A 15,289-nucleotide genomic window follows, 5' to 3' on the forward strand; every position below is an offset into this window, starting at 1 on the left:
CAATAAACATTAGGTAGCTATTATTATGAATGCTATATATACAGTATAGTTCTTATTCCTAAATGAAACCATGAAACCCCAGACACCTTAGTTGGCTCTTACTGTTTTCTGAGCCCTAAGCTGAGGCTCAGATAGAGTTCCAAGGAGCTCCCTAACGATTCCAACATTCCCGGCTTCGACGGCTAAGAGCAGTGGAATGCAGCCATCCTGGACACAGACACAAAGAGATGGAAACAATGACTGTCTGTGAGCTGCAACCCAGCGCAGTCAAGAGCCAGAAAATCTCCTCAGGATAAAGATAATATACTGTGAAAGTCAGTGGGTGCATCTGAAATGGCACCCTATTCCCTATATAGTGCACTGCTTTTGACCATGGTCCATAGGCAGGGCCCATAGGGCTCTGGTCAAAAGTAGTGCACTATATAGGAAATAGAGTGCCACTTGGGACACAGCCTGTGCTTAGCTTATATATACAGCACAGTCGGTTATTCCAGTCATTCGAGACCACACAGTAATACACTTGATTGACGGATGAGGTGAGAAGTGATGGATGAGAGGGAGGAGAAGAGTGCGTCCCGCTGCGGTATCATGTGGCAGATACCCTACCTTGTCTGGTACGAGCCGGGCCTCTTTGCTGGAGAATTTTAGCAGTGTCTGGATGGTACCGAGGGATGGGGTGGCTCGGGAGGCAGCAAAGTGGAGAGGTAGCTGGTCCTTGGGCTGGTATAATGAAGAAAAGAGGACAGAATGAGGGATATGGTTGCAGGTTAGCGTTTTTTGTCAAGAATCTTGTTCTGGAGGGAGCACTACATAGTGGTCATTAGCTGGCACAGCCACAAAGTAATAAAATCAGATTTTAAACCTAACCTTAACCTTAACCCTAACCGTAACCACACTGCTAACCATAATGCCTAACCCTAACCTTAAATGAAGACCAACATTTTTGTTTTCATGACTTTTTACAATATAGCCAAGTTTGACTTTGCAGCTACCCCATCTAGTGGAATTTGCTCAGGTCTGCCTCCAAGGCAAGACACATGACAATAAACGGCAACCTGCCATATGGTTAGGAATGTGTTTTGGTGATGTAGCCAAAATCCATGTCAAAAATACGTCTGAGTCCAACACATTTTGTCCACTTGATTAATTATTTATCTAAACATCATCTTGGCATTTTCTTTGATCACACTGGGGGATTATTCAGTTTGGTTCACAGTTTCTGTATTCTTGTCTGTATGGGAAACAGCTGGTTATTTTGACGGCACTTTTCCCGCCACTAGTTTCCTTAGAGAGTCCAGGATTGTCAGCACCCTTGGGAATATGGGTCTGCACGATGGCTGTGAGCCAATAACCACCATGGCTCTTTTCTTCCTCTGGAGATTACCTCAAGCACATTTCTCTCTTTCTTTATTTCTCTCTGTTTCTCTCCCTCTCACTCTCTTACTTTCTCCCACTGTCTCTCTCTCTCTCACTCTCTCTCTCTCTCTCTCTCTCACTCTCTCTCTCTCTCTCTCTCTCTCTCTCTCTCTCTCTCTCTCACTCTCTCTCGCTCCCTCTCTCTCACTCTCTCTCACTCTCTCACACTCACACTCTCTCACTTTCTCTCTCTCTCTGTCTCTCTTAGCCAAATAATTCACAAGTAGATCACTTTATGTAAAATCATCTTTTCATGCTCTATAGTGTTGGCTGAGTTGGGCCTCTGCTTAACAGAAAATATAAATGCCTGCAGATGTTTGCATGGGCAGACATTGCTATAAGAAACCATCTGATAGATTAGTCATCAAAACCCCACTAGACAGTTTGATCCTATTGAAGGTACCAGGCTGTCATTTGTGTCCTCTAAGCCCATAGTGGTTCCTGTCCGTCAGACTGACTCTGGATGTCATAACAGGTCAGCTCAGCCAAAACTCACACAAATAATAGCAGTTTTCAGTTACCACTGAGGAGAAAAAAGGGCCAAATAAGCCAAACCTCAGGCCTGTTTAGGAATGCTATACTCCCTGGGCTGTCTTCAGCAAAACGTCTGGGGGAATAGGTTTGGAGGTAAAGGTAGAAGGGTGAGATGGAGAAAGGAATAGAATAGAATAAAATAAAATAAAATGATTTCAATATAGAATATAGAATAAAGAATACAAAGAGGCTTACACTGGGGCTAGAGACAACCTACCCCTCCTAGTGAGTCAGGATCTGCCTTTCTGGCCAGGAGCTTCACAATGTCTTCCTTGGAGTGTGCTGCAGCTACATGCAATGCAGTCCTGCCATCCTATAGGACACAAACAGAGAGACTACATAGTCAATTCTGGCCAAACATAATATCATTATTGCAGATTGATGATTAGCTCAGACTGTGCACACACACACACCACCCTAATTTACAAATTGCACTGCATTTAAGATCCTGCCAGGTCTCAGTAAATATTATCCTTCCATTGTGCAGTCTGACTTAATGTATGATTGAAGTATGATGATCAGTCTATAATGTGATTCAGAGTTGCTCAAACGAGTGCAGATGTGGTTGCAGCCACCAATCCATCAGTCTGGGATTACAGTTTTTCTACGAGGGATGCATTTTTTACCCATGCTGCTTTGTGGAGTAATGTATAACATCTGTAACCTCACATTGAGGCACACCACAGAGAAAATCCTTAGGACAGTCTGCAACCCGGGCATGGGATATTTCACAAGCCACCCATCATTTTTTTTTCTTATCACATGTTTTACTTCTGTCCAAATCTGAAATGTAAGTGCTCTGTTGGGGTGCAACAATAGCCTTGTTTGAGAGTAAATACCAATACTTACAGAGTTGGAAAGGACTCCAATGAGGCAATGCCAACAAAAAGAAGGAGAGGAGGAGCAGAGTGAAAGCTAGCTATGTGTACATTCTTACAAAAAAAGGTTCCAAAAGGGTCCTGCAGCTGTCCCCATAGGATAACCCTTTTTGGTTCTAGGTAGAACTCTTTTTGGTTCTATGTAAAACCCTCTGTGCAAAAGGTTCTACATGGAACGCAAAAGGGTTCTACCTGGAACCAAAAGGGGTTCTTCAAAGGGTTCTCCTATGGGGACAACCAAAGAACCCTTTTCGGTTCTAGATGGCCCCTTTTTTTCTAAGAGTGTATGTATGATGATCTACAAAATACATCCTCTCTCTAACTGAAGAGACCCAGTAAAAATACTGCTTGGCTCCACATAAAAAAATACATATTGTAGCAAGCTTAGTAAAGTATTAAAGTATGTTTGCAAACACACAACTTGTCAAACAGTGTGGAGTAAATTGACAGCATGACTGATTTTCTACCAGTGCCATAATTCATGGAGAGTAAATTCTTTGTTACACACCAGTGCAATGGTGAGAAGCTAAATATTCTATATAAAGGACAGAAAGACTCAATAATTAATAAGAACTATCTTTGAACTAACAAAAAGAATGGCCAGAAAATGACAGGATAAAAACTAAGATTTTAGGAAGTGACACAGAGACTGTAAAAAGTGAACTGTGGGACAGCCCTTCTCTCATTAAAGAGTCTGTAACCTCACATTCCTGCTCTCCAGAGTCTACGTATTCCGACTGACACAAGTAGTCCGTCTCTCTCTCTCTCTGCTAATAACCGCTCTGGCTTCCTCCTCATCCATTGGCTACACAGTATTCCAGAAGCACCGCAGTGCGGGAACACGCTGGCATGTTCAGACACATACAAATGCACACACGCACACGCACACGCACACACACACACACACACACACACACACATTGGCATGGTCAGACGTTGCATTTTGCCACCCCAACGGGACGAGACTGCCAAACCCAGAGAGAAACCCTCTCAGATCAGACGTTCTCAGCTCTGGCTCTCTGGCTCTCTGGCTCTCTGGCTCTCTGGCTCTCTGGCTCTCTGGCTCTCTGGCTCTCTGGCTCTCTGGCTCTCTGGCCTCAGACAAACGGCTCTAAATCGTTCCAGACAGAGTTGTGGGCTGTGCACATCTGCACACACTACTGCAAGGGACAAGGGATTAATGTCTCAGCACACACAGTGTTTACTGGACCGACTAGGACAAACCATTTATTAAGTCTCTGCTTACAGATGTACTATCTTAATTTGATCACTCTGTTGTCACAGAGAGCAGCAGGTAATGCAAATTGTAGTGTATTCAAGGTTTAAAAAACGCTTCTAAAGTTTGTAATAATTTATCCAGTTTAAAAAGTCAAAATTGATTTATCCTATCTAAAAATGTATCAACCGCTACAAAAATGTAAATGAATTATAATGGATAATTCACATTTCCTGTTGCTGCAGGATTATTTTCCTGCTGTGTGAAACTGTTCAAATTAAGATAGCATGGGGCTCTGGTCAAGATGGGTAAAAAAATAATGAGTCAATTGTGCAAATATTAGACTCAGATGCTATTTGGACCATCAACTTTTTGGGCTACATTGCCAAATACATTATGCCAAGATATTAAGCATTTTAAAAAAAAATACAAAAAAAATTAAATAAGCTGCATAAAGGTAATCCTGCAGTCCTACAGGAAATGTGATCTTTGTTTTGGCCTAGGCATGCTGGCTGCAGACTAGGCCTACTGTGCAAAGTGAGAATGATAGTAATGTATTGCATTCCAATTGCAGAATATGTCTACCAATATATCTACCAATATATCTATCACTATATCTAGCAATATGTCTAGCAATATGTCTAGCAATATATCTACCAATATGTCTACCAATAGGTCTACCAATATATCTATCACTATATCTACCAATATATCTACCAATATGTCTACCAATATATCTACCAATATGTCTACCAATATGTCTACCAATATGTCTACCAATATGTCTACCAATATGTCTACCAATATGTCTACCAATATATCTACCAATATATCTATCACTATATCTACCAATATGTCTACCAATATGTCTACCAATATGTCTACCAATATGTCTACCAATATATCTACCAATATGTCTACCAATATGTCTACCAATATATCTACCAATATGTCTACCAATATGTCTACCAATATATCTACCAATATATCTACCAATATATCTATCACTATATCTACCAATATGTCCACCAATATGTCTACCAATAGATCTACCAATATATCTACCAATATGTCTACCAATATGTCTACCAATATATCTACCAATATATCTACCAATATATCTACCAATATGTCTACCAATATGTCTACCAATATATCTACCAATATATCTATCACTATATCTACCAATATATCTACCAATATATCTACCAATGTCTACCAATATATCTATCACTATATCTACCAATATATCTATCACTATATCTACCAATATATCTACCAATATATCTACCAATATATCTATCACTATATCTACCAATATATCTAACAATATATCCACCAATATATCTACCAATGATAAATGTTTTAAGTGGCTTCACTAGATACAATGAAAATAAATTGCTACAGGCTTAAATCCAGACTTCTGGGGGTTTTGTGCATGGAGTGGAGAGATTGCATTTGCACACCATTAAATTCCCCCAGAAGTCATAAGTCAGTAAGGGTTTCCATGGATTGTAGGTTTGAGCTGAAGTGGAAACATTAGGGTAGAACAGCAACAATAGACTACAATCATAAACTATAACACATCAAATGAAAATATGAAATGAACGGAACTAAACCCGGGAGCAAATTTATCGGAAAATACAACACTTGAGCTCATACTAAATAGAAACATGCCCGGGATTTTACAATGGAGACTATGATGCATACAGTAAACCTTTATAATGATTCATAATTTCCTATTTTTCCCTATGGTAAGCTACAGCTAATTATTTCTTGCTCGGTCAGCCATCTGGGCAGCAAAGGTCTATAAAAGAGCCTTTGATTATTCCTTATGGCTGGTTAAAGTCATGGCTACTGCCTCTGGCAGCCTGGCATAGCACATGAGTAACCCTGAAGTCTGCAATCAGGCTAAACACAATGAATGGCCAACAATGAAACACTTGCAGATCCTGATTGACTAAGTTTATTGAGGGGTGAATTTGTTAGGCCTCGGTCAGTCTTAGCCTGATCCCAGATCTGTCCGTGCTATTTACCACAGGAGTCGGCAAGAGGATAAACAAAATGCTCTTTAAAAAACAAATAACCTAATAAAAGCATCATGTTTACTTTTTCCCACAAGAAAGAATGTGTTTTTCTGCTGATTACTCAACCTGATCCCAGATCTGTCTATGTTGTTTACCATAGGAGTTGGCAAGACAGCATGAACAAAATGCTCTTTAAAAAAAAAAAAACTGATAAAATCATCATGTTTACTTTATCCCACAAGAAAGAAAGTGTTTTTCTGCTGATTACTCAGCCTGATCCCAGATCTGTCTATGCTGTTATCATAGGAGTGGACAAGACAGTAGACAAATCTGTAATCAGGCTAAGTAATCAGCAGAAAAACCCATTCTGTCTGTGGGAAAAAGTCAACAGGATTCTTAAAATAAAAGCTTTAGATAAACAACAAAAGTGTGTAGCCTACATCATCCCAATTCCAAAGAGTTAATATTGCCATATAAAGCAGTATTGTATGTGGACGCTGTGGGAAGGGCAGTCTACTTTCCTAAACAAGCTTTAAAAAATGTCACCCAATAAAGGAACAATTCCCACTGTCAGCAGGCCTATGGTATTTTTAGATATTCAACTGCTTTTGTGCTCAATCTGCTTCAATGCTCAAGATTTCATAGATTTTTACTGTCTATCACAGCTGCTGTACACATGTGACATCATTTATTTTATAGTGAACATGGGGAGAAAAACACCTACTGAAATGATTAGTCTGTCTAGTTATGTCACCACTTTATGGCAGTGTGCGTTATCCATTTAATAAGGGAGGCTTCAGATATTATATCACACATTCTGGAGGTTCCTACTATCCCTGTTCCACCACAAAAATAAAATGTGTGAAAAAATGAAATTTCCCAAAATGTGGCTATTCATGAGGATATATAGCACACCAAATTATTGTTTTGTCATTCTCATCATTGTGTTGTTTTGATTGTGACTCGCTGTGCCCAGCTGGGTCATAAACGCAATAGAATAGGACCCAGAAGAGATGCCTAGTGAGTGTCTCTACTGTAAAGGTCAGCGCCGCCAGTATGCCCACTCCTCTGCCAACAACCTCTACCTCAGAAGCAACCCTGATCTACCCCACAGTTCTAATAGCAATACCACCAATTCTATTCCTATGATCTACCCCTATTACCCACTAGTCCTCTGCACTACTCTCGTGTCCAGTTAGAATGAGAATAATGGTGCATACTTACATAGTTGTTTCTTAATATGTAGCCTGAAAATAGACTTGGGAGTCATCCTGCAATGTCATTTTACAATGAGTTTATCAAGGTGTTACGGTATATGCTTACAGCAGTCGGATTGCTGCCCGTGGTTCAGTCCATCATCGTCGGAAACAATCCGACTGCTGCCCTTGGATCAGTCCATCATCATCATCCTCATCCTCATTTACACTTTCCAGTTTGAGTAATTTCTTACCTTTGTCCTTTCACTAGGGCTGCCTCCTAACTCCAGTAGTCTGTCTACTGCAGACAGGCGGTTCTCCCTCACTGCAATCATCAGGAGACTCAAGCCAGACTCCTGGAAAAGAGAAGAATCAACCATATCTATCTCATTAGCTGACTCAATAGTATCAAATAGCTATCCACCAACATTTCATAATTCAAATAAATTATTTGATATGCTTGAAATAAAAATGTTGCATATATTTTTTCCCCCAAAAAATTATGTTGGAAAAATATGCTGGTTTTAAGATACTAATAATCATATCTTTCTTTATAGCCCACAAATATGTGTAGGCTATAAATATATATATATATAAATTAATAGCCCAAATATATTTGATTAACATTCAGCTAATTTGAGGTATTCATTGACTTTACTGAAGTCCCACCCTTCATTACATATCATACTGATGCACATCATGATAATAAACCGGTAAAAAAAAAACAGTTTAGATTAAAAAACAACCACAACCATTTTACCTCATCGATTACGGTTAGTTCTGGGTCTCCCTTGTCCAACCCTTTGATTGTTTGCTCGAGCGCAATCCATTCACCCTTCAGAGACAGCTGCAAGAGTCGCTGGCTGGACCCAGAGTTGACTGAAGATGTCTCAGACATCTTTTACATAGGCTACCAATCGTTTTTTAAATGCACAATTTACACGAGTATATCTAATGAGAATATAGTTTTTTCTTATTGCGCGTGGCTAAAAGTTATGTCCCCGTGGCAGGTGTAATTCGAAAGTAGCATTCTGATTGTAGAATTTGTGCTTCAAGTTTCCCCGTCTTTGTATGAGGTAGAATAACCAGCATTCCGTTAACTCCAACATGGGAAAATCCACCGCCCCTATCCACCACTAGTTAAACTTTTATAACTCCGCCTTTGTGCTCTTGTTACCTTGGATTCGTCTGTAGACTAGCCAAGACCCCCACTTTTCCCTCTATTTTGTAGGCTAAACATGATGATAATGAGCATAGAGCTCTGATAGGCCTAGGCGCTTTAGTAAACTCCTTTTGGTAGTTTACTGTTCCTCCTCCATCTCCCCATCCTCATCATGTGTCTGTGTTTGTGTTAGTAGAACACATACTTAACCTTCATCTGTGATTAGAAGAATACATCATTTGTTTTATTTCATGGCTAATAAAAAACACAATAAGCATTGTTTATTCATTTTTTTGGGGGGGGGGGTGACACGGTGTTACAATGTTGCAATAATCTTTGTAGAAATTGGCATGATGTTACAGTCACTGAGCTATATTATAAGGTTACAATGCAGATCATCATCAGCTATCCCGGCCAAAGCTTTGTGTTACCATGGTAACTGATATGCGTCAACAATTAAGTCCTACGTGAAACGCGTTGCGTTTCATAGCAACTCAAAAATAGCAGAAGGGGAGACAGCGAAAAAGGGCATTGTTCATATTGCTGGAGATAGACAGTGGGGCTGGACGGCATACTTTATTACCAGTAACATTTAGGGGTTTCTGAAGTTCCTTTTCATATAAGACGCTTTTCTTTTTTTGTCGTTTGGCTAGGCGGAACTAATGACCATTATTTTGTGCCACACGGAACTTGAAGTTGAGGCAAAAGATCAATCAAGTAAACTAAAGTAACATTAGCAACAAGTAACAACATATGTGGATGAGACGGTGTTATAAACGCGCAAATGTTTAAAAACACCTTTCAAAGTGGATTCCTATCTATCTTGTATAGCATTGGGAGCAAACCTCTTCAGATATGGGATAAAAAGGTAAGCAACGACTTACACAAGCCTACGCATAAATTGGCTTGCTAACTAGCAAATTTGACATCGGCTTGCTAGCTAGGTAGCTAAAGAGCAGGGCTTGGTATGGTGCTAAACTCCAGGGAGCAAGCAACTAACGTTAGACATCTAACTAACCAGCTTACTCATGACAATGGCAATAGAAACCTAGAAGCTCGTTTGCTAACGTTAGCTGGTTTTGTGTTCCTCAAACTGCCCTGTGTTTAGCTAGCACTATGACATCTTGTTTTAGCTCAAATTTGACAGCAGTGTTACAGTATTGTCATTGTACTGTCCTAATCAAGGCTTAGCTAGCTAGCAAGCTAACTAACGTTTGTTTATTAGCTTGGTTAGATATCCAGTAGTTCTCCAGCTTCCCTTATCTTCCTGGGTTCACATTCAATACTCACACACATTTCTTAAAAGTAGTAACGTTAGTTAGTACAAGCTAGCTAACCCATTACAAACGGTTGCGTGTGCTGTTACAGGTCAGGAACGGCCACATAAAGCGGATTACAGACAACGACATTCAGTCGCTGGTGCTTGAAGTGGAGGGAACAAATGTCAGGTAAGCTTGTTCCATCTTCATAGCCCGTTTTGGCAGGTCTGCTGTTTGTGCATCTCTTCTTCAGTCAACTACATCCAACCATGTGTCCTTAAATTCAACAGCACAACCTACATCACTTGTCCGGCTGACCCAAAGAAGACACTTGGTATCAAACTCCCGTTCTTGGTTATGATCATAAAGAATTTGAAGAAGTATTTCACCTTTGAAGTCCAGGTAGGTTATCATCCAAGTCAACAATCAGAGCCATTGCATCTGTACAATCATGAAAGCTGTGCTTTATTGTATTATAATTATTTTAATCAAGTCCTCATAGGTTTCCGTTAGCCGGTAATAGACTACTTTTGTCCGATGCTTATTTTTTGGGAAAAGCGATAAATAAAATTTGCTGCTGGTCAATTGTCCAGGAGAATAAGAAAAAAAATTCCATTGCAAAATAATCATTTTTTAGCTTATTCATTGATGTAAATACCAGTCGATATAAATACATTTGACTGGTCATGCTTATCAGTCTATAGATTCATTTGCATAATTTTGTGGAATTAAATTGGCAGGTGTGTACAGTATATTTGTATGCATCTTATCACACGCTTACAGCATACAGATATAGCGCCTTTGAGTGGAAAATATGTCAGATATTGCAAGAGCTACTGCTGAAGCATCTTGTGGTGCTTTCAAGACAATTGGGAACTCTGGAAAATACGAGTTCAAATCATGTCAGTGATCTTCAGGTCGGAAAGTCGGAGCTGTATGCCCAAGTTCCTGAGTTGGAATTCCGAGTTAGATGACCGTTCAAAACTATTTTTCCCATTCGGGGCTCCCCCCCCCCCCCCCCCCCCAGTTCCCAGAACGCACTGAAGTCGGGAGGTTGGATATTTCAGAGTTCCCAGTTGTTTTGAATGCAGCATCAAACGGCAATGGAAGGCAGGCTTCATCAGTGCATCACACACCACTTTGCAAGGAGCTGGAGGCAGTATGCATTTTGAAAACATATACTTAATTGTTTGAAACCTGAAAGTTTTAATACAATCCCAGGTGTTGGATGACAAGAATGTGAGGAGGCGGTTCCGGGCCAGTAACTACCAGAGCACCACTCGGGTGAAGCCCTTCATCTGTACCATGCCCATGAGGCTGGACGACGGCTGGAACCAGATCCAGTTTAACCTGTCTGACTTCACACGGCGGGCCTACGGCACCAACTACATCGAGACACTCCGCGTACAGGTCAGTCAGAAAGGCTCATGGACCAGGGTAGGGTCATGGTCCAAGATGCATTATACGGATCTCTTACCTAGTCTGGTCCCAGATCTTTGTGCTGCCTTGCCGACTCTTATGGTCATTGCCATGGCAAGTTTGGTGACCATAGGAGTTGGCGAGACAGCACACACAGATCTGGGACCAGGCTAGCTCTTACATCAAATGTGTGTGGAGGAATAATAAGATACTGAACTCATTGTTACTGTAATACACACTTTAAAATTGGGTGTCAAACTAATTTTGGTGATTGTTAGTAAACTTGATGGTCAAATGGTAGAAATGTAGGTCCATTATCGTTTCTATTTGGTGTTAGTCATTTTAATGTATATTGAGTTCTCTCCCCCATGCTTTAAAATATTAGCAAGGGTATGTTCTGGACAAGATTAGATATTGCAATACCTTGCCTGTGTTTTTGTTCCAGATCCATGCAAACTGCCGCATACGGAGAGTGTACTTCTCTGACAGACTGTACTCGGAAGATGAGCTCCCTGCGGAGTTCAAACTTTATCTACCCGTACAGAACAAAGCAAAGGTGAGTACAAATAATGTCCATGCCAGTTGTCAGGTAGGCCTATAGCTCAGACTGTGTTTCTCCCTAATAGCACCCTATTCCTTTTATAGTGCACTACTTTTGACCAAGGCCCATAGAGCAAAAGTAGTGCACTATATAGGGTGCCAGTTGGAATGCAAACACTGTCTCGTATGCATCTCAAAGAATGAGCAAGATCAGTCAAAGTACAATATGTTGCAGTTCTTGTAGCTAATCGACACGTTTCTTTGCAGCAGTAAGGCAGCTGAATCGATTCTCCTCCCCCATTCCAGATGTGAATTTTATTTGCAGATAGGCTACATTTGTTGTAATGTTTTTGCTTTGAAGTATTTTGGAACCATGTGATTGTTTTCTCTGCACAATAAACATTTTGTATGCACAATACTTTTTTTTGTTTAGCATAAACATCTGCAATTCTGAGTAAACCCTCAAAATGATTGTGCAGCAAATGTGTCATTGACAAGCACTGGTCAGTGTAAGCTCATGGTTATTACATACAAGAAAACAAATAGCCAGGTTCCAGTTCCACAGGCAGGATTTTATTTAACTTGTGCAGTAGCTGCCAATGAGGAGCTCAGTGCAGTGACAGCATCTAATGTTACAAAACTCTTAGCACAGAGAACATGAAAGAAACATACGCCATGTTCTGGAACAGTCTCCCAAATGATAGGAGCCACATGGAAAGCAACCTGCCCTCACCTACTTACCCAATCTGACTGTTCTGGAAAAATATCACCCACTAGATGGGACTTAAAATAGATTACAGATCTGAAGTTGGATTACAATATTTATCAAATGTCACATTTTGTTGAGGGGAGGCTTTAAAAATACATATTACCTGCCCATCAAACACACTTGGGTTGAAATTGTAAATTAACATAGAAGCATTATTTCTTACAACTGTCCTGAATTAAAATAACGTGTACAAAAACAAACTGAAGTGACGCAATATTTATTTCCTACAACACATGACAATAGAAGCTGGAAAGAAAATACTAGGCACTTTGGAGTAAGTAAAACAAAAGTGAAATGCAGGCTCGATTTGGTTTGTGGCTCATGTAGAGATGTCAGGCACGAGTAGGATATTTGCTGAATAAAAGCATGTATAGACATGTCATATTGAAACCATGAAGGGTTGAGTGGGCTAAACTAGATGACAGTTCAAGTATACTAGTGACAAAGGTTCATTGAAGTGCAAATATAAATGCATACTGTGTTTGTTACTGTTTGGTTCACCATTTATTTATAATGGGATGTCAATATTGGCAAATAAAACACCCAACTTATTTTACGAGGACCATGTTCCTTTAGCAGATATATTCAAAGAGCACTAATTTCTTGGAAAACACCATGCACTGGTTATTACTGCAGCCACATGAAATACACAACTTAATACTCAGATCATTAAATAATCAAAGGCATGACAAACAGCATATTGATAGGTGTACAGTACCAGTCAAAAGTTTGGACACCTACTTATTTCAGTTTTTTTAATTTATACTATTTTCTACATGGTTGAATAATGGTGAAGACATCAAAACTATGGAATAACGTAGTAACCAAAAAAAAGTGTTAATATATTTGAATTATGTTATGAGATTCTTCAAAGTAGCCACCCTTTGCTTTGCACACTTGGCATTCTCTCAACCAGCTTCATGAGGTAGTCACCTGGAATGCATTTCAATTAACAGGTGTGCATGGTTAAAAGTTATAGAAATTCTGCGAAGAAACCACTACTAAAGGACACCAATAAGAAGAGGCTTGCTTGGGCCAAGAAACACAAGCAATGGACATTAGATCAGTGGAAATCTGTCCTTTGGTCTGATAAATCTCAAATTTGGACTTAGTTCCATCCGCTGTGTCTTTGTGAGTAGGTGAACGGATGATCTCCGCAAGTATGGTTCCCACCGTGAAGCATGGAGGTGGGTGTGATGGTGCTTTGCTGGTGACACCGTCTGATTTATTTAGAATTCAAGGCACACTTAACCAGCATTGCTACCACAGCATTCTGCAGCGATATACCATCCCATCTGATTTGCGCTTAGTGGGACTATCATTTGTTTTTCAACAGGACAATGACCTAACACAACTCCAGGCTGTGTAAGGGCTATTTGACCAAGGAGAATGGAGTGCTGCATCAGATGACCTGGCCTCCACAATCACCCGACCTCAACCCAATTGAGAGTTTGGGATGAGTTGGACCGGAGAAAAGGAAAAGCAGCCAACAAGTGCTCAGCATATGTGGGAGCTCCTTCAAGACTGTTGGAAAAGCATTCCAGGTGAAGCTGGTTGAGAGAATTCCAAGAGTGTGCAAAGCTGTCAAAGGCAAAGAGTGGCTACTTTGAAGGATGTCAAATATATTTTGATTTGTTTAACACTTTTCTGGTTACATGATTCCATGTGTTATTAGTTTTGATGTCTTCACTAATATTCTACAATGTAGAAAATAGTAAAAATAAAGGAAAAACCCTTGAATGAGTAGGTGTGTACAAACGTTTGACAGGTACTGTAGAGTTTTTTGCATTGGTCTTCATAGTTGTAGACTATTAAAGTAAGAAACAGAAAAGGCATACAAATGTTCTCCAGCTTTGGCAGGGTAGTGTTTCACAACAATTGCACATGACACACTACAGAGACACTTGGCTCTCGTCCTATCAGTGCATTCGAGAAATGGCATCTGAAGGCCAAAAACTTTTTGAAGTACATTCTTACTAATCAGTTGAGCTTCATATAAAACATTTCCCTTTCAAAATAAACATTTTTCCTTATTTAGTATAATATATTGCTCCTCTGCTTGCGGCCAACTGCTCATGGTTGTGACACGTAATGTAATACGTAGAAGTCGTGGACGTACATCAGTACGGCGATGGGCTGGCCAATGATGAGCGAGATCCAGACTGCCGCATTGCCATAGTTACCTCTCAGGAAGCGGCCGACGAACCAGGCGAGTGGAATCTGAAAGAAAAGTTTAGGCAATTATTGAAAAATCTAAAACCACCTACTTTAAAATGTGCGTATAACCATTAACAGAGGACCATGTTGTCAAACCCACTGTTTGATTATAAAAATACATTTTGTTTTTAGAAGAGGGTTTCTGACCTGAGACATCATGCCCATGAACGCCCACAGTCGGAACATTTTCAGAGGAACGCTCACCAAGTACTGAAATGAGAGAGGAAGATTATCAAATCGATGCAGCCTTTAAAACACTGACATGTACACCATCAGATTAAGTCAAGTGTGACACTGAGTCAGTGGCCATGTTGGAGAGGATCAAAACCATCATGGGTAAATTGTGACTGACTGATCTACAAATAATATTGAACCTTTAACTAGGTAAGTCAGTTAAGAACAAATTCTTATTTACAATGACGGTCTACCCCGGACGACACTGGGCCAATTGTGCGCTGCAAATCAAGGCCGGATGTGATACAGCCTGGATTTGAACCAGGGACTGTAGTGACAGCTCTTGTAGTGCCTTAGACCGCTGCACCACTCGGGAGCCCAAGTGGCTCTAACATGGAGTAGTTATTTATGTAGATCAGTCAGTCGGCTGCAATGTCGAACACGCCCAGAGTGTTAGATGGCATCACACATCTCAGCCACCC

The 15,289-nt window shown here is 40.2% G+C and overlaps 3 protein-coding genes across 5 annotated transcripts in view; 1 reads left to right on the forward strand and 2 right to left on the reverse strand.

Moving 5' to 3' along the window:
• trpn1 (transient receptor potential cation channel, subfamily N, member 1) overlaps positions 1-8,362 on the reverse strand; it is a 48,338-nt gene extending 39,976 nt beyond the window's left edge. Inside the window, exons 1-5 of the mRNA XM_038972358.1 lie at positions 8,028-8,362; positions 7,522-7,623; positions 2,168-2,263; positions 607-720; positions 103-207 (exon numbers count right to left, since the gene is read on the reverse strand). Coding sequence (XP_038828286.1) covers positions 103-207; positions 607-720; positions 2,168-2,263; positions 7,522-7,623; positions 8,028-8,165 — 555 coding nt within the window. The 5' untranslated portion in view covers positions 8,166-8,362. The remainder of the gene's footprint in view (positions 1-102; positions 208-606; positions 721-2,167; positions 2,264-7,521; positions 7,624-8,027) is intronic.
• Positions 8,363-8,973: 611 nt separating this feature from the next.
• On the forward strand, positions 8,974-13,802 carry cfap20 (cilia and flagella associated protein 20). 3 transcript variants are annotated; one of them, XM_038972076.1, is made up of 6 exons: positions 8,974-9,297; positions 9,798-9,877; positions 9,979-10,090; positions 10,910-11,098; positions 11,553-11,663; positions 13,753-13,802. In XM_038972076.1, the coding sequence occupies exons 1-6, from the start codon at positions 9,214-9,216 to the stop codon at positions 13,783-13,785; spliced, it is 609 nt and encodes a 202-aa protein (XP_038828004.1). In that variant the 5' UTR covers positions 8,974-9,213; the 3' UTR covers positions 13,786-13,802. The 3 variants fall into 3 exon arrangements, with proteins under 3 accessions (XP_038828004.1, XP_038828006.1, XP_038828005.1); XM_038972078.1 differs by lacking the exon at positions 13,753-13,802 and adding an exon at positions 11,918-12,065 and having other exon boundaries at positions 8,975-9,297; XM_038972077.1 differs by lacking the exon at positions 13,753-13,802 and adding an exon at positions 11,915-12,065 and having other exon boundaries at positions 8,976-9,297.
• Positions 13,803-14,072: 270 nt separating this feature from the next.
• The window catches only part of dgat1a (diacylglycerol O-acyltransferase 1a), a 35,972-nt gene continuing 34,755 nt past the window's right edge, over positions 14,073-15,289 (reverse strand). Inside the window, exons 16-17 of the mRNA XM_038972314.1 lie at positions 14,781-14,843; positions 14,073-14,636 (exon numbers count right to left, since the gene is read on the reverse strand). Of these exons, the coding sequence (XP_038828242.1) occupies positions 14,490-14,636; positions 14,781-14,843 (210 nt within the window). The 3' untranslated portion in view covers positions 14,073-14,489. The remainder of the gene's footprint in view (positions 14,637-14,780; positions 14,844-15,289) is intronic.

The sequence above is a fragment of the Salvelinus namaycush genome, chromosome 32, assembly GCF_016432855.1.
Source record: "Salvelinus namaycush isolate Seneca chromosome 32, SaNama_1.0, whole genome shotgun sequence".
NCBI classification, from domain to species: domain Eukaryota; kingdom Metazoa; phylum Chordata; class Actinopteri; order Salmoniformes; family Salmonidae; genus Salvelinus; species Salvelinus namaycush.